The 19,849-nt window shown below is 48.8% G+C and overlaps 1 protein-coding gene across 3 annotated transcripts in view; it reads left to right on the top strand.

Moving 5' to 3' along the window:
• SUSD4 (sushi domain containing 4) overlaps nucleotides 1–19,849 on the top strand; it is a 157,099-nt gene that overhangs the window by 93,477 nt on the left and 43,773 nt on the right. For 2 of the 3 annotated variants that reach the window (XM_077282200.1, XM_077282201.1), the window contains exon 4: nucleotides 6,198–6,377. The exons of the other annotated variant lie outside the window; for it this stretch is intronic. In XM_077282200.1, coding sequence (XP_077138315.1) covers nucleotides 6,198–6,377 — 180 coding nt within the window. The remainder of the gene's footprint in view (nucleotides 1–6,197; nucleotides 6,378–19,849) is intronic. 3 annotated transcript variants of the gene reach the window in all.

The following is a 19,849-nucleotide window of genomic DNA, read 5'->3' as shown; positions in this document are numbered from 1 at the left end:
CAACATTATTCACTGACCCTGTGGAGAGATAACAATACAGAACTGTGGGGAGAATATCAGATGGCAAATAACAACTCATCCTACAAGATGCAGTAACACCATGATAATCAGTAAAATAGAAATATACACAAAAATGATACCCACATAGCATATCACACCATCACAACCTCTCCCCCCTCATAATAAGTGAGCACGCCATTAGGTCTACACAGACCTCTGGCCTGCTCACTTTAGTCCACTTTGCTCCACTGTTTATAGTTCATTGTACAGTGGCAGGGGCTGCAATAATCATGACCACTTGTCCATAAATTTCCAGGTCCTGGCTTTATGGTCGTACCAGGCTTTTTGACTGGACTGGGCCATTCGCTGATGTTCATTAGCCAAGGTAGCTAGCTGGGCGAGACAGTCTCTGAACTCTAGAACGTAGGGAATGATAAGCATTACGGTATCTGCGATATCTCCCTCCAATTGTTCTTTCAGAAGAAGGAGAGGCCCACGGACCTTCTGCTCCCACAAAATGAATTTGCAACTCCCCAATGTCATTTCCAAGGAGGATATCTGCAGGAAGTCCTCCCATAACGCCAATCCAACACAGTTTTTCTCCAAAACCGAAATCCAAAAGTACCAAAGCTCTCTGTATATATTTGCGGACACCCCCCGCCAGGACAATGGGAATTCCTGGGCCCTGATGAATTTCCTCGGGTCGAACCACACGGGGGTCAGCGATAGTCAGGAATGCCCCCGTGTCTCCTGACACTTTGTATCCATCAATTAAGACATCCTGCAGGTGGCAATGCCGTTGTTCTGTATTTCTGTAGGACAAAGGCCCGGAGTCCGTACACTCCAGCAGGGGTATCTATGGTGCCGTGGTCGGTGGTCCACTCTGGTGGGGGGGGTGGTAGCTCTTCCTCAGGCAAGATGGAGTGCACAAGATGCACTGGACGAGGTGGGGCTGCGTGGGGCTCCCTCCGAATCCTTGAGGGACAGCTAGACTGCAAATGTCGAGGTTGCCCACACCTGTAACATCTCTCTGTGATACCCCCAGGTCGTGGTCGGAACTGTTGGGGCCCAGGATTGTGAGCTGTGATTGTCATCGGCCTGCGGCTGGGTGGAGGGGCAGATATAATCGGAGGGGGACGGGGTGCGGTCGAAGGCCATGGTTCATTATCCAGAAGCCTCCTCCATTGCGGTCGGATAGCAAGGGCTTCATCGGCCAGGGCTGCAGCTCTATCCACGGTGCATGGCGTGCACTCCCGGACCCATTCCCGTACCTCTGCGGTGCACTTGGCAAGAAATTGTTCTATAAGGAACGCCTGTATAACATCTTCCACAGTAAAGGCGTTTTCTGCTTCCAGCCATCTCCGACATGCCTGGGACATCTTATGTGCATACATCCTAAACGATCCCCCCGTAGTGCAATGGGAGGTCTCGGAACTTGGCCCTATATGAGTCTGGGGGATAGCATGGTAATCCAGGATAGTCTTCTTTACAATGTTTTAATCCTGATTCCGCTGTGAGTCAATGGTTTGGTAAGCCTCTGCCAGGCTACCGTTCAGGAGTCCCACTAACAAACGCATCCAGCCAGAGTAAGGCACCTCCATTACAGCACACTGCTGCTCAAAGTCCTTGAAGAATCCCTCAACATCTCCGGAAACCTCATCAAATGGCTTAAAGTCTGTCCGGGTGATCCGTACAGGCTCCCGGATCGTTGGGTTTACATTCCACATTGTGTTACTCCCTCTTTCAAGCTCCATTGCTTCTTGTCTCAGCTGTGCCCGGCGGGCAGCCTCCTCCTTGTACTCCTGAGAGACGCCTGGGCCCAGAACCGCCATCTCTTCTTCGTACCACACCACCCACTGGCTTTTTGGGGTGGGGTCCTCGTCTCCAGTGCTCGTCCTTCAGACATATGGGAGGAGGTGGCCGGGCTGGCACCCACCAGTAGATCAATTAAGGCCTCTTTAGTCAGTCCCTGGTAGTTCAGGCCCAAGTCTCTGGCTCTCTCCTGTAAACTGGATACAGTCCAATTTCTATACTCACTCTGTTTGTGGTTCTCCATTAGGTTATGCTCTGTTGATCCCGCTGCTTGCCACCAGTTGTCACGGGTTCCTTCTCCGGTATCACACAATCAACAGAGCAAGAGAATAGTGAACAATTCCAAGACCTTTATTTAGGCAAAACACGAAAGGTCCATATATACGATCCATCACACAAAGGATTAAATATTCCAGAACGCGAATACAGTTCAGTTACAGAATAAAAGTCCAACAATCCAGCACACAGGATAACAGTCCATATTCCCTTCTTTCTCTCTCTGAAGTGCTGTCTTCACCTCATGGGTCCACACAGGATCTGAATCCCCCCAGCTCCTGTCCTCCCCTTATGTCCAGGAGTAGTCAAACAGGTTGGGGTCGTTTTCAGGCCTCCCACACCTGACAAAGGTGCCTGGTGGGTTAAGGCACTACAGGTGGTCATTGTTTCAACAAGCTAGTTCAATATGGCATTAGCATATTAGCAAACAACATTATTCACTGACCCTGTGGAGAGATAACAGTACAGAACTGTGGGGAGAATATCAGATGGCAAATAACAACTCATCCTACAAGATGCAGTAACACCATGATAATCAGTAAAATAGAAATATACACAAAAATGATACCCACATAGCATATCACACCATCACAGACCCGTAACGTTTTTATTTTTTAGTCGATAGGACTGTGTGACGGAACAAGATGACATTTTTATGGATACCATTTGGGGATAGACTTGGCGTTTTGATCGCTTGTTACAGCAGTTTTTATGGAATCGCTGCAACCAAAAAAGCATAATTTTGGCGTTCTTGTTTTTTTTTTTCTGTTTATGATGTTTAACGAGCGGGTTAATTATTTTTAGATTTGATTTTGATAGATTGGAGGGAGAGTGATTTCAACTTTCACCTCCAGGAAACCATCGTGACCCACGTCAACTCTCCAGTGCCGGACACAGCGGGCACAATGATGTGACCAATAGGACATGGAAACGTCGCAAAAAAAACACCAGGAGGAATGGAAAATGTCATTACATTAGAAGCCCTTTAAAAAAAACCAAATACTGCACATAGGATTTCTCCATAAGACCAGTATATGGGCACCATATAGCGGTTTTATAAATCCTTAAAATTACAAAAAAACATTAGCGAGGATCAGTGTTTTTTTATTACTATTATAAATAGGAAATTAATAATTGTATGGAAATTTAATGGATTTATAAAACCTAATATAAATTTAAAAAAAACAATGAAGGCGAGTGATTAACTGAGCTGGTAATGTTCTGCCCTGCAGTGACTGTCAGCGGTACAATCCAAGGTCTGTATGCGGTGGGCGGACAGGAGAAAGACTCATTATGTTAGAGAGGCTTGACGTCGGCTTCCATTTTTTTTTCTCGCATTTCTTTTTTTTATTCATTAAGCAGCAGTAACTCGGAGGCTCGTTCCGTGCAGAGCGGCATAAATAAACGCACGACTTCTGTAGGAATTCGCCAATTATTAACTTAGTATCGATTTCATTTTCATTTGTTCGGCTCTATTTCTGTAACAATCCATCTTTCGCTCACCGAGAACCCGAGATACAAAGTTTCCTTCCCTCTAATCTTCCTGACAATTTATTTGGCTCAAATTGGTCCATTCTGCAGGAGTCCTTCTAGCAAATGGAAGAAAACGCTAAAGAACAAAGGTATTAATTAGAGTCCGGAGTGAGACTGTTTTTATTTTTACATTAAGGGCCTAATTTGGTAAAATAAGACAAAAAATATTAAAGGGACATGAAATATAGAAAACCCACACAGATCATATAAACTATCCAGAAACCTCCTTCCATATGTCTAATGAAAGCTCTCACTTACTGTAAGGCAAAGGACTGTAGCAGGAGCCCTCCCCCACGTCTCTATCTGCAGTGTGAACCCGGCACGTTGAGCTTTCGCTTCATGTGTGCATGAAATGTAGAAAGTGCATAATTATCACAAAAAATGTCTGGAAATGTTCTCCAAGCCATTTTCTCCCCTCCTCCTCCTCACAACTGTTAAGTCAAACCTCTCTCTTTCTGTAAGACAACTGACTTTGAGAAGGAGGAGGGGGCTGCAGCTGCAGTTTCTCGCTTTGTGCCTGTGACTGCTGGCTGTGAGAGGGGAGGAAGGGGCTGAGGCTGCAGTTTCTTTATTTGTGTCTGTGATTGCCAGCTGTGAGAGGGGAGGAGGGGGTTGAAGCTGCAGTTTCTTTCTTTGTGACTGTTGGCTGTGAGAGGGGAAGAGGGGGCTGCAGCTGCAGTTTCTTTGTGTCTGTGATTGTTGGTTGTGAGAGAAGAGGAGGGGGCTGCAGCTGCAGTTTCTTTATTTGTGCATGTGACAGCAGGCTGTGAGAAGGGAGGAGGGGTTGAAGATGCAGTTTCTTTCTTTGTGACTGTTACTGCTGGCTGTCAGAGGGGAGGAGGGGGCTGAGGCTGCAGTTTCTTTCTTTGTGTCTGTGACTGCTGGCTGTGAGAGGAGGGGGCTGAGGCTGCAGTTTCTTTGTGTCTGTGACTTTCAGCTGTGAGAGGGGAAGAGGGGGCTGCGCTGCAGTTTCTTTGTGTCTGTGACTGTCCGCTGTGAGAAGGGAGGAGGGGGCTGCAGCTGCAGTTTCTTTCTTTGTGTCTGTGACTGCTGGCTGTGAGAGGAGGGGAGGAGGGGGCTGAGGCTGCAGTTTCTTTCTTTGTGTCTGTGACTGCTGGCTGTGAGAGGAGGGGAGGAGGGGGCTGAGGCTGCAGTTTCTTTCTTTGTGTCTGTGACTGCTGGCTGTGAGAGGAGGGGAGGAGGGGGCTGAGGCTGCAGTTTCTTTCTTTGTGTCTGTGACTGCTGGCTGTCAGAGGGGAGGAGGGGGCTGAGGCTGCAGTTTCTTTCTTTGTGTCTGTGACTGCTGGCTGTGAGAGGAGGGGGCTGAGGCTGCAGTTTCTTTGTGTCTGTGACTTTCAGCTGTGAGAGGGGAAGAGGGGGCTGCGCTGCAGTTTCTTTGTGTCTGTGACTGTCCGCTGTGAGAAGGGAGGAGGGGGCTGCAGCTGCAGTTTCTTTCTTTGTGTCTGTGACTGCTGGCTGTGAGAGGAGGGGAGGAGGGGGCTGAGGCTGCAGTTTCTTTCTTTGTGTCTGTGACTGCTGGCTGTGACAGGAGGGGAGGAGGGGGCTGAGGCTGCAGTTTCTTTCTTTGTGTCTGTGACTGCTGGCTGTGAGAGGAGGGGAGGAGGGGGCTGAGGCTGCAGTTTCTTTCTTTGTGTCTGTTACTGTCAGCAGTGAGAGGGGAAGAGGGGGCTGCACTGCAGTTTCTTTGTGTCCGTGACTGTCGGCTGTGAGAGGGGAGAGGGGGCTGCAGTTTCTTTCTTTGTGTCTGTGACTGCTGGCTGTGAGAGGAGGGGAGGAGGGGGCTGAGGCTGCAGTTTCTTTCTTTGTGTCTGTGACTGTCAGCAGTGAGAGGGGAAGAGGGGGCTGCACTGCAGTTTCTTTGTGTCTGTGAACTGTGAGAGGGGAGGAGGGGGTTGCAGCTGCAGTTTCATTCTTTGTGTCTGTGACTGCCAGCTGTGAGAGAGGAGGAGGGGGTTGAAGCTGCAGTTTCTTTCTTTGTGTCTGTGACTTACAGCTGTGAAAGGGAAGGAGATGGTTGAAGCTGCAGTTTATTTCTTTGTGCTTGTGACTGCTGGCTGTGAGAAGGGAGGAGGGGGTTGAAGCTGCAGTTTCTTTCTTTAAGTCTGTGACTGCTGATTGAGAGAGGAGAGTAGGGGGTTGAAGGTGCAGTTTCTTTCTTTGTGCTTGTGACTGCTGGCTGTAAGAGGGGAGGAGGGGGCTGCAGCTGCAGTTTTGCTATGTCTGTGGATGCTGGCTGTGAGAAGTGAGCTGGAGATTCAGCCTCTTTGTGTCTGTGACTGCCGGCTGTGAGAGGGATGAAGGGCTGCAGCTGAGGTTTCTTTCACTTTATCTGTGACTGCTGGCTGTGAGAGGGGAGGAGAGAGCTGAAGTGGAAATACATTGGTGCACAGAACGAGCATAAGGAAGGATGGAATCTTTTGGCGGCCTTAGAAGGCCTAAGTGAGAATGAAAACAAGTTATATAATGGTAATATAATAAATATGGCAGTAACGGCCTAGGTGTTGAAATGTACAGTGGAGAACATGGAGTACTAGCGTTACCTTTCTCCTCCACAGTCACAGATTGCCTTGCTCCTTATATTGAAGATGCTGATGTTTTCAACAAGACCTACAAGACCGGAGACAAGTTGGTGATGAGCTGTCGAGAAGGCTTCCAGACTCGCTATCCTGACTTTGACAATATGGCTTCAATTTGTCAAGATGACGGAACGTGGGAAAATCTTCCTCTGTGTCAAGGTGCGGTAATGTACCCTCTGATGTTACCCAAATTGTGGCTTCACTCAGTGGTAATTGTGATATTGAGCTGAATTACTTATCCTACAAGTGACACTATTAGATATTCGCCCATCTAGGAGAGCAAACTAGAGATGAGCGAATCTGTAAAAATTTGTTTTGGTCAGATTCGCTCACATTGACTAGCATACTTTATTTAGTCCAAATAAAATCTAAGCCAAATTGAAAATGCCCTTAAAAAAGACATTTATTATTCTCTAAGGTCTGTCCAGATCACAAAGCGTCATAGACGGAGGGGAAGAAAGACATTAAAAATAATTTGTTTATAGTCACTTGTCCTAATTCCGCCACTCGACTTGTCCTGCATCCACAGCTCCTCCCCGGTCCGGTCCAGATGCTCCAGCATTGACCGGGCCTCACAGCGACACCTGGGATGCGATGCCTGTCAGTTATGTGTGTTGCTCCATGGGGTCCAGTAGGGCGCGAGGTTCGTCATTGATGATGAGTGTTGCGTCCTACTTGACGACATGAGGTCAAGTCAACGCCAGAAGATTCGGATTAAGGAACAAATAGAGGACTGGACAGAGAGCGCCATTCAGTATAATTTTTTATTATTTTTAACCCCTTACCAGCACTATGGAGAATTAAAAAAAATGGTGGCCAGCTGACCTTTATTTTTCTTGATTTGTGCAAATCGAATACCCCTAAAATTTTCACTGTAGTTAATCCACATTTTTTTCAGCAATGCCTAACATATTTATTAGTTATGAATCAATTCACTGATCGCTACTGGAGACACAAGTTTATGGGTGCACATAGTTAACAGAAGGCCCCTATCCACAGATATGTGGGCCTCTTGATTTTTCACTGATATGGGCTCTTTTTTTTTTTAGGGATATGTGAATTTAAAGGTTAGACACATGATGGCACATATCTTAATGAATGGCAAAACTTACTGTTGGAAATTATTTTAAATTACAAAAACACGGATCCCTGTATACACCACTAGGGAGGTTTAATACATGCAAGTTTATCCAGCTTCCATTTCCACTGCATAAATTTATAGGTAGTGAGCTCCCTCTAGTGGCTTCTGTCTAAATCTGCATGTAGTGAGCTCCCTCTAGTGGTGTCTGTATAAATCTGTATGTAGTGCGCTCCCCTAGTGGTGGCTGTAAAAATCTGTATGTAATGAGCTCCCCCTAGTGGTGTCTGTATAAATCTGTATGCAGTGAACTCTTTTATTATAAAAATACAAAACTTACAATCAATAAATAGCAAAAATCAAAACCCCAGCAAAAGCAACTGTCCAAGTCCAACATTACCCCCCCCCCAGTCCAAAGCAAAGTCCGAGTCCAGCATAACTGCCCCCAGTCAAAGCAACCCCGCAAAAGAAAACAAACTGCCTTCTTCTTTATCAGAGAAGCTTCCTCCATCTTTCTTTCTTATGTTGTTTTCTGTCTTTTACTCGTCTTTTCACTTTTTGATCCATCCAGATCTCCTCCTCCCCAGGTTACCTCACCCAAGGAGAGAAGAAACATTTTATTAATACACACGCACATACACACTTCATACCAAACCTGACAAAGAAAACTCTGGTCCATCGCCCAAAAAGAAACATTATAGCCACCTGGCTTAAACACACCTATCTAAATCACACAAACTTTTTTTTTTTTTTTTATAATTTTTTTATTTCATATAATATATATATATATATACAGTGGGGCAAAAAAGTATTTAGTCAGTCAGCAATAGTGCAAGTTCCACCACTTAAAAAGATGAGAGGCGTCTGTAATTTACATCATAGGTAGACCTCAACTATGGGAGACAAACTGAGAAAAAAAAATCCAGAAAATCACATTGTCTGTTTTTTTATCATTTTATTTGAATATTATGGTGGAAAATAAGTATTTGGTCAGAAACAAACAATCAAGATTTCTGGCTCTCACAGACCTGTAACTTCTTCTTTAAGAGTCTCCTCTTTCCTCCACTCATTACCTGTAGTAATGGCACCTGTTTAAACTTGTTATCAGTATAAAAAGACACCTGCGCACACCCTCAAACAGTCTGACTCCAAACTCCACTATGGTGAAGACCAAAGAGCTGTCAAAGGACACCAGAAACAAAATTGTAGCCCTGCACCAGGCTGGGAAGACTGAATCTGCAATAGCCAACCAGCTTGGAGTGAAGAAATCAACAGTGGGAGCAATAATTAGAAAATGGAAGACATTCAAGACCACTGATAATCTCCCTCGATCTGGGGCTCCACACAAAATCCCACCCCGTGGGGTCAGAATGATCACAAGAACGGTGAGCAAAAATCCCAGAACCACGCGGGGGGACCTAGTGAATGAACTGCAGAGAGCTGGGACCAATGTAACAAGGCCTACCATAAGTAACACACTACGCCACCATGGACTCAGATCCTGCAGTGCCAGACGTGTCCCACTGCTTAAGCCAGTACATGTCCGGGCCCGTCTGAAGTTTGCTAGAGAGCATTTGGATGATCCAGAGGAGTTTTGGGAGAATGTCCCATGGTCTGATGAAACCAAACTGGAACTGTTTGGTAGAAACACAACTTGTCGTGTTTGGAGGAAAAAGAATACTGGGTTGCATCCATCAAACACCATACCTACTGTAAAGCATGGTGGTGGAAACATCATGCTTTGGGGCTGTTTCTCTGCAAAGGGGCCAGGACGACTGATCCGGGTACATGAAAGAATGAATGGGGCCATGTATCGTGAGATTTTGAGTGCAAACCTCCTTCCATCAGCAAGGGCATTGAAGATGAAACGTGGCTGGGTCTTTCAACATGACAATGATCCAAAGCACACCGCCAGGGCAACGAAGGAGTGGCTTCGTAAGAAGCAGTTCAAGGTCCTGGAGTGGCATAGCCAGTCTCCAGATCTCAACCCTATAGAAAACCTTTGGAGGGAGTTGAAAGTCCGTGTTGCCAAGCGAAAAGCCAAAAACATCACTGCTCTAGAGGAGATCTGCATGGAGGAATGGGCCAACATACCAACAACAGTGTGTGGCAACCTTGTGAAGACTTACAGAAAACGTTTGACCTCTGTCATTGCCAACAAAGGATATATTACAAAGTATTGAGATGAAATTTTGTTTCTGACCAAATACTTATTTTCCACCATAATATGCAAATAAAATGATAAAAAAACAGACAATGTGATTTTCTGGATTTTTTTTTCTCAGTTTGTCTCCCATAGTTGAGGTCTACCTATGATGTAAATTACAGACGCCTCTCATCTTTTTAAGTGGTGGAACTTGCATTATTGCTGACTGACTAAATACTTTTTTGCCCCACTGTATATATATATATATACACACTCACTGGCCACTTTATTAGGTACACCTGTCCAACTTCTTGTTAACACTTAATTTCTAATCAGCCAATCACATGGCGGCAACTCAGTGCATTTAGGCATGTAGACATGGTCAAGACAATCTCCTGCAGTTCAAACCGAGCATCAGTATGGGGAAGAAAGGTGATTTGAGTGCCTTTGAACGTGGCATGGTTGTTGGTGCCAGAAGGGCTGGTCTGAGTATTTCAGAAACTGCTGATCTACTGGGATTTTCACGCACAACCATCTCTAGGGTTTACAGAGAATGGTCCGAAAAAGAAAAAAAATCCAGTGAGCGGCAGTTCTGTGGGCGGAAATGCCTTGTTGATGCCAGAGGTCAGAGGAGAATGGGCAGACTGGTTCGAGCTGATAGAAAGGCAACAGTGACTCAAATCACCACCCGTTACAACCAAGGTAGGCCTAAGAGCATCTCTGAACGCACAGTGCGTCGAACTTTGAGGCAGATGGGCTACAGCAGCAGAAGACCACACCGGGTACCACTCCTTTCAGCTAAGAACAGGAAACTGAGGCTACAATTTGTACAAGCTCATCGAAATTGGACAGTAGAAGATTGGAAAAACGTTGCTTGGTCTGATGAGTCTCGATTTCTGCTGCGACATTCGGATGGTAGGGTCAGAATTTGGCGTAAACAACATGAAAGCATGGATCCATCCTGCCTTGTATGGAGCATCTTTGGGATGTGCAGCCGACAAATCTGCGGCAACTGTGTGATGCCATCATGTCAATATGGACCAAAATCTCTGAGGAATGCTTCCAGCACCTTGTTGAATCTATGCCACGAAGAATTGAGGCAGTTCTGAAGGCAAAAGGGGGTCCAACCCGTTACTAGCATGGTGTACCTAATAAAGTGGCCGGTGAGTGTATATACACACATATATATATATACACACACACATATATACATATATATATATACATATACACATATACACACACTTTTTTTTTTTTAACACAGCAAACAACTATAAACAACCTACCACCAAACCCACACAATACAAAAATAAGCTCACCGAGTAACTCATAACCTCTTGCTTACAAGACACTGTGCATTAACCCTGAAAGCCACAGGATCATCACCTTACAATACAATGCTACATAACTCTATATTACAACACTTACCCAGAGCCAGGATTGGTGCCTGTAAGCCCTATATCAATAATTCACTTCTGCAAAACAAAAATCTGATAGTGAAAAGCCCCAGCCCGCCACCAGGAAACCGGAGATGACAGGCTTCTACCCTAGCAATCCTTACCCTACCAGCCGTCCCTACCTGTCTAGACATCTGCCCCTATTCATCTACCTACCTTTCCCTGTCTCTCCCTGCCTGACCCTACTACCCTACCTAATTCACCGCGTGCCTACCTAACTGTCCCTAGGCTGTCCCTATCCTGTCCCTAACTATCTACCTGTCCCTACTGAAGCTATCTACCTGTCCCTATCATTTACCTGCTTATCTAAGCCCTAGGTACATTAAATGAGAACCCTCTCCAGAGAAGAGAGGCCCTCGCTGCACCTAGCCTGTCATACTCCAGAGAGCGCACCTTCACCAGGCCACCCAGAATGTTCCTAACAACCTCGTCCCTGGGGAGGGTTTTCTGCTGAGTTGACACTAAGCACCGTGCGTTCCACGTGTAAAACCTGACGACTAAACTTACTAGAAATAAAGTGCCCCGATCTCGGCCACCCAGGGATCCGAAGGCCCCATATGCCCACTCCGCATAGGAAAGGTGTGCCAGCCGAGGCCAGCCTATGGAAGCACCCACCCTGTTGTAGACCCCTGTATTAAAAGGACACTGAAGGAGGAAGTGCTCCATGCTTTCCAGCGTGTCGCAACACCCCTCACGGGGACAACCCCGATCATCGGAGTTCCTACACTTCAGGTTGTCCCTTACATACAGTTTCCCATGGAAGCAGCGCCAAGCCAAGTCCCAAAACTTCAAGGGGACCCGTGTAGAATTCAATAACCTCAGCCCACCCTCCAGATCCCGACTTGGGCAATCTTTGAGCACCAGAGGCTTCTGGAAATGGGTCAACAGGACCCTCCTGACAAGGAATTTCCTCGACATGGTCCTGATCTCCCACATTCCCAGACCCCACCGGCGGATCACCTTCAGAACCGGGGTAGCGTAAGCCGGGAGATGCCCGTGCAGTGTGCGCAGGTCCTTCACTTGCCCTCCTGTCTCCCATTCCTGGAAAAAGGGTCGAAGCCATCCCCTGCAGGAGAATACCCACGGAGGAGCCCTCTCTGACCAGAGGTTGGCGATGTTAGTCTTGACAAAAGTGTTTATTAGAAACACCACTGGGTTGACCATACCCAACCCTCCTAGTCTCCTTGTGCGATATGTGACCTCCCGCTTGACTAGGTTCAGCCTATTTCCCCATAACATCTGGAAAAACAGGCTGTAGGCCCGTGTCCAGAGCGGCTCTGGCAACATGCAGACACTGCCCAGGTATATTAACAAGGGTAGCAAAAAACCCTTAACCAGGCTAACCCTTTCCCTCAGGGTCAAAGACCAACCCTTCCATTGGTCCACCTTCTGGGCGGCGATCTTAAGTCTGCCCTCCCAATTTTGCTGGGGGTAGTCCCCAGGGCCAAATTCGATGCCTAGGATTTTTGCCGATGCCTGGGGCTCTGGAAGAGTGTCTGGGAGACCAAAACTAGGGTCTCCCCCTCCCAGCCAGAGACTCTCACACTTTTCCTGATTAATTCTGGACCCAGAAGCCTCCGAGTAGCGATCAACCTCAGACATGACCCACTCCGCCTCCTCACCCGAGGACACGAAAAGGGAGACGTCATCGGCATACGCTACCACCCTCAGAGTGGCTTCCGGGGCCACCTGGTCCATCCTGACTCCCGCCAACGGCCCACGCTCAATCCTCCTTAAAAGGGGATCTATCGCGAACACGTATAACAGCGGGCTCAATGGACAGCCCTGGCGGACCCCAGACCCAACCTCAAAAGGGCGGCCAGACCAACCATTCACGAGCGGGAAAGTCTCTGCCCCCGCGTACAAGATCTTTAGCCAATTTACAAACCCCCCAGGCAAACCGTACCTCAGAAGGACGGACCAGAGGTACTCATGGTTAACCCGATCAAAAGCCTTCGCCTGGTCTAAGGACAGCAAGTACCCCTTCCAGTGACCTGCCCTGCCCTGCTCCACTGCCTCTCGGACACCGAGCACAGCACTAAACGTACTGCGGCCTGGAACAGAGCAGTGCTGGGCCCCCGAAAGGAGCTGGGGTGCAAACTTCACCAACCGTTTGAACAGCACCTTTGCCAGAACCTTCCGGTCCGTATTGAGAAGCGCTATGGGACGCCAATTCTCAATACGGGACGGGTCCTTACCCTTTGACAGGATAATCAGGGCAGACTGCCTCATTGACCGGGAAAGAGCGCCCGAGGAGAGACACTCGTTAAACACTTCAGTCAAGAGAGGGACCAAGGAGTCCCTAAAGGTCTTATAAAACTCGGATGTTAAGCCATCCGGACCTGGCGATTTCTTAGGCCGAAGCCCATCAATGGCCAGTCGCACTTCCTCTTCCCTGATTGGTTCTGTCAAAACGTGAAGCGAGGGGTCATCCCCTGGCTCAGGGATGGCCTCGGCCAGGAAAGCCGACATCACGTTCCGATCCAGATCCCTCTTCCCCAAGAGGTGTGAGTAGAAAGATCTGATCACCTCCAGGATCCCTGATTTGGATCTGTTCAGGGAACCCGTATTGTCGACCAAACCTGTCACCACCTTAAAACTCACTGACATCTTACAGTTTCTGTAGGGGTCAGGCGAGCGGTACCTCCCGAAATCCCTCTCAAAAACCAAAGATGTGTGCCTATCGTACTGACACCTCTTGAGTAAAGACTTCACTCTGGAGATCTCCTCACGGTCACCTCCAGCCGAGACGAGATGTTCGAGTTTCCTCCTCAGTTCCTGATACAGGCGGTACCTGCTCAGGCTCCTGAGGCTCGAAAGCTGGTGGAAGAAACTCGCAACCCGATCCTTGAACATCTCCCACCACTCTGACTTATCGCTACAGAGATCCAAAAGCGGTACCTGGCTCTGAAGAAAGTCCTCAAAGGATTGTCTTATCTCTGCTTCTTCCAAGAGGGACGAATTCAGCTTCCATAGTCCCCTTCCCATCCGAGGGGTTTCTGAAACATTCAGAGAAAAAGAAATCAGACAGTGATCGGAGAACTCCACCTCAACAACGGACACTGCTGAAGAGATGGCTTCCTCCTTTAAAAAAAACCTGTCTATCCTAGACCTACAATTACCTCTATGAAAGGTGAAACCACAGTGACCTGGGGTGTGCCGGATGTGGACATCCACCAGGCGAGCGTCACTAGCTATGCTATTAAGAGTATTACTATCATAAGCCAGCCGGTCAATGGAGCCTCCCCTATCACGAAGCCTTGTGACAGTGTTAAAGTCACCTCCAAAGACCACCTGCCGACTCGTAAAAAGATAGGGCTTAATCTTCAGGAAGAGACATTTACGGTCCCACTTTGACTGTGGACCATAGATGTTAATGAGCCGAAGCTCCTGTCCCCTCATGAAGACGTCTAAGACTAGGCACCTCCCCATTTCTACCTCGATAACTCTCCGGCATTCAACCGATGCAGTCTTAAAAAGGACTGCCACCCCGCTACACGGCTCGGCCGCAAGAGACCAGTATGAAGACCCGCACCTCCACTCGCTCTCCGCCTTGCGTATGGCCCCCATATCCGTAAGCCTGGTCTCCTGCAAAAACAAAATTTCAGCCTCAAATCCGGTGAGAAAATCAAAGGCCGCAAATCTAGCCGCATCAGACTTTATACTAGCGACATTAATGGTCGCTAGAGTCAACGGGGTGGGTGCCGCCATCATGAGTGATCGAGTTAGATGGCCTTTTTCTTCCCCCCACCCATTTTCCTAGCCCGCTCATCTCCGGACGATGAAGCCCCCCCTCTTCTTTTCAGAGAGACAGAGGTATCCATCCCTCCCACCTCTTTCTCATCTCTGGACCCAGGGTCGTCCCCAACTCCCGAGGAAGACACACCCCCTGGAGAAGGGACTCCCCCGCCTCCTAAAAGCCCTCCCGATGTTACCTCCGGAACCTCACCCCCAACTCCCGTCTCAGCAGGATCGTCAAGGGCTTGGAACCGGTTGGAGAGGGGGATCAGAGGGGAGTCGGTGGGACCTTCCTTAGGCACCTTGGTCAGGGAAGAAGATTTTCCACCTTTTTTCTTCTTTTTTTTACTTTTGGCACTCTTGGCACTCTTGTTACCCTTGTCACCAATTTCTTTTGGCTGTTCCCCACCATCCTCATCAAAACTTTCATATTGAGAGGCATCTGAGAGATCAGCCACTTCCTCATTCTCCATCCGTCTGATCTCCTCATTCACCGCTTCCTCCCCCGGGGCCTCAGTGACATGAGCCGTCGCCTCGGAGGAGGGGGCAGCCATTACCCCAGTTTCCCGAGGCTCCTCCTGCCCCCTGACCTCCTGACGCCTTGCCTGCCTCCGCTGGTAAGAGGGGCCCCTAGCCCTGACATTCCTCATTGGCCCCTCAGCTCCTCCCCCGCTACCACCTCCAACCTCTGCAGAAGTTGCACCGCCAGGAACTTCCTCGCGGCTCCCCTCCGCACGGCCGGCCATGGCATTAGAGAAGGAACGAGGGCAGCGGCTGAACGGGTGACCTAGATCACCACACAGGTGACATCGAATGACACCACAGGATGCGGCGAGGTGACCCACCTCGCCACACAAGGCACATTTCTGCACCTTGCAGCCCGCGCTAAAGTGGCGAGGATCACCGCACCTGTGGCATACCTTCGGCTGCCCCTGGTAGAAGACCAGAATCCGATCCCTTCCCAGGAAAGCCGAGGAAGGGATGTGGGTGACAGTACCACCTGAACGCTTCAACTTTACCATGAAGGTCCAGCCTCCTGACCAGATACCAAAATCGTCCCGGTTCTTCTTAGGGACGTCCACAACCTCGCCGTAGCGGCTCAACCAGGTCATTATGTCAACGCCAGAAAGAGACTCATTACATGTTAAAACGGTCACTTTCTTTGGCCCACTTTGGCGAGAAATTGCTTCCACGGCGAACCCTCGCCAGCCGGGCTCCTCTTTTACCAGCTCATAATTCGACCAAAAGAGCTCCAAGCCCTCTGGCCGAACAAAGCTGATATCAAAGGTGGAGGTCCCAAAAGGATGTATCAGAGCAAAGATGTCAATAGCCCTGAAGTCCATCTTCATGAGGAGCTTCACTACATTTGTCCTGGATGGACATGCCTCATCGCCCCTCCAGCGAAGACGAACCACATTTCTCCTGGAGACCCCCTGCCCGGCTGTCGGGAGGGACCACACGGTCTCCCCCCCCCCCTTTTCTCTTGGAAGGCAGCTAGACCAAACTTATCTAGCCAGTAGGACAACGACACCTCTCTTCCCTCTACATTGATCGTCCGCTCCCCTTTTTTGAGGGCCTCCAGGAAACGGCGGCGAAAAGCCTCATTCCCTGGGTCCGGAGATGAGGATGACCCCTGTGGAACCACACTGGCAGCAGCCGCATAACTAATGGCGGCTGCAGGTAAGGGGGACGATGGACCAGCCCCTATATTCCCTGAACCCTCAACCTCACAGTCAACCATCTCCACCTCACTTACCTCAGCCTCACCATTTTCATTTTCACTAGCAGCCGCAAATCATGCAGCTCCGACGACTCAAACATAATCTATGAGCATGACCAAGATACTCGGAGAAAACCCGAGCATGCTCGGAAAACTCGAGTAACGAGCACACTCACTCATCACTTGTGGCTGTATAAATCTGTATGTATGAAGCTCCACCTAGTACCTTCTGTATAAATCTGTATGCAGTGAGCTCCCCTAGTGATGACTGTATAAATCTGTATGTAGTGAACTCTTTTATTATAAAAATACAAAACTTACAATCAATAAATAGCAAAAATCAAAACCCCAGCAAAAGCAACTGTCCGAGTCCAACATTACCACCCCCCCCAGTCCAAAGCAAAGTCCGAGTCCAGCATAACTGCCCCCAGTCAAAACAACCCCGCAAAAGAAAACAAACTGCCGCCTTCTTTCTCAGAGAAGCTTCCTCCATCTTTCCTTCTTATGCTGTTTCTGTCCTTTACTCGTCTTTTCACTTTTGATTCCTCCAGATCTCCTCCTCCCCAGGTTACATCACCCAAGGAGAGAAGAAACATTTTATTAATACACACGCACATACACACTTCATACCAAACCTGATAAAGAAAAACCCTGGTCCATCGCCCAAAAAGAAACATTATAGCCACCTGGCTTAAACACATCTATGTAAATCACACAAACATTTTTTTCCTTTTTATCTATTTTATAATTTTTTTTTTTATTATTTATTTATTTTTTTTAATATATACATTTTTTTTTATTTTTTATTTTTTTTCCCCACAGCAAACAACTATAAACAACCTACCACCAAACCCACACAATACAAAAATAAGCTCACCGAGGAACTCATAACCTCTTGCTTACAAGACAGGATCATCACCGTACAATACAATGCTACATAACTCTATATTACAACACTTACCCAAAGCCAGGATTGGTGCCTGTGAGCCCTATATCAGTAATTCACTTCTGCAAAACAAAAATCTGATAGTGAAAAGCCCCAGCCCGCCACCGGGAAACCGGAGATGACAGGCTTCTACCCTAACAATCCTTACCCTACCAGCCGTCCCTACCTATCTAGACATCTGCCCCTATTTATCTACCTACCTTTCCCTGTCTCTCCCTGCCTGACCCTACTACCCTACCTAACTCACCGCGTGCCTACCTAACTGTCCCTGGGCTGTCCCTATCCTGTCCCTAACTATCTACCTGTCCCTACTGAAGCTATCTACCTGTCCCTATCATTTACCTGCTTATCTAAGCCCTAGGTACATTGAATGAGAACCCTCTCCAGAGAAGAGAGGCCCTCGCTGCACCCAGCCTGTCATACTCCAGAGAGCGCACCTTCACCAGGCCACCCAGAATGTTCCTAACAACCTCGTCCCGGGGGAGGATTTTCTGCTGAGTTGACACTAAGCACCGTGCGTTCCACGTGTAAAACCTGACGACTAAACTGACTAGAAATAAAGTGCCCCGATCTCGGCCACCCAGGGATCCGAATGCCCCATACGCCCACTCCGCATAGGAAAGGTGTGCCAGCCGAGGCCAGCCTATGGAAGCACCCACCCTGTTGTAGACCCCTGTATTAAAAGGACACTGAAGGAGGAAGTGCTCCATGCTTTCCAGCGTGTCGCAGCACCCCTCACGGGGACAACCCCAATCATCGGAGTTCCTACACTTCAGGTTGTCCCTTACATACAGTTTCCCATGGAAGCAGCGCCAAGCCAAGTCCCAAAACTTCAAGGGGACCCGGGTAGAATTCAATAACCTCAGCCCACCCTCCAGATCCCGACTTGGGCAATCTTTGAGCACCAGAGGCTTCTGGAAATGGGTCAACAGGACCCTCCTGTCAAGGAATTTCCTCGACATGGTCCTGATCTCCCACATTCCCAGACCCCACCGGCGGATCACCTTAAGAACCGGGGTAGCGTAAGCCGGGAGATGCCCGTGCGGTGTGCGCAGGTCCTTCACTTGCCCTCCTGTCTCCCATTCCTGGAAGAAGGGTCGAAGCCATCCCCTGCAGGAGAATACCCACGGAGGAGCCCTCTCTGACCAGAGGTTGGCGATGTTAGTCTTGACAAAAGTGTTTATTAGAAACACCACCGGGTTGACCATACCCAACCCTCCTAGTCTCATCGTGCGGTACGTGACCTCCCGCTTGACTAGGTTCAGCCTATTTCCCCATAACATCTGGAAAAACAGGCTGTAGACCCGTGTCCAGAGCGGCTCTGGCAGCATGCAGACACTGCCCAGGTATATTAACAAGGGTAGCAAAAAACCCTTAACCAGGCTAACCCTTTCCCTCAGGGTCAAAGACCAACCCTTCCATTGGTCCACCTTCTGGGCGGCGATCTTAAGTCTGCCCTCCCAATTTTGCTGGGGGTAGTCCCCAGGGCCAAATTCGATGCCTAGGATTTTTGCCGATGCCTGAGGCTCTGGAAGAGTGTCCGGGAGACCAAAACTAGGGTTTCCCCCTCCCAGCCAGAGACTCTCACACTTTTCCTGATTAATTCTGGACCCAGAAGCCTCCGAGTAGCGATCAACCTCAGACATGACCCACTCCGCCTCCTCACCCGAGGACACGAAAAGGGAGACATCATCGGCATACGCTACCACCCTCAGAGTGGCTTCCGAGGCCACCTGGTCCATCCTGACTCCCGCCAACGGTCCACGCTCAATCCTCCTTAAAAGGGGATCTATCGCGAACACGTATAACAGCGGGCTCAATGGACAGCCCTGGCGGACCCCAGACCCAACCTCAAAAGGGCGGCCAGACCAACCATTCACGAGCGGGAAAGTCTCTGCCCCCGCGTACAAGATCTTTAGCCAATTTACAAACCCCCCAGGCAGACCGTACCTCAGAAGGACGGACAAGAGGTACTCATGGTTAACCCGATCAAAAGCCTTCGCCTGGTCTAAGGACAGCAAGTACCCCTTCCAGTGACCTGCCCTGCTCCACTGCCTCTCGGACACCGAGCACAGCACTAAACGTACTGCGGCCTGGAACAGAGCAGTGCTGGGCCCCCGAAAGGAGCCGGGGTGCAAACTTCACCAGCCGTTTGAACAGCACCTTTGCCAGAACCTTCCGGTCCGTATTGAGAAGCGCTATGGGACGCCAATTCTCAATACGGGACGGGTCCTTACCCTTTGACAGGATAATCAGGGCAGACTGCCTCATTGACTGGGAAAGAGCGCCCGAGGAGAGACACTCGTTAAACACCTCAGTCAAGAGAGGGACCAAGGAGTCCCTAAAGGTCTTATAAAACTCGGATGTTAAGCCATCCGGACCTGGCGATTTCTTAGGCCGAAGCCCATCAATGGCCAGTCGCACTTCCTCTTCCCTGATTGGTTCTGTCAAAACGTGAAGCGAGGGGTCATCTCCTGGCTCAGGGATGGCCTCAGCCAGGAAAGCCGACATCACGTTCCGATCCAGATCCCTCTTCCCCAAGAGGT

This window comes from Ranitomeya variabilis, chromosome 2 (assembly GCF_051348905.1).
Source record: "Ranitomeya variabilis isolate aRanVar5 chromosome 2, aRanVar5.hap1, whole genome shotgun sequence".
Taxonomy (NCBI): domain Eukaryota; kingdom Metazoa; phylum Chordata; class Amphibia; order Anura; family Dendrobatidae; genus Ranitomeya; species Ranitomeya variabilis.
Note: the sequence above shows the minus strand (reverse complement) of the source record. Positions and strands in the feature narration are given on the sequence as shown.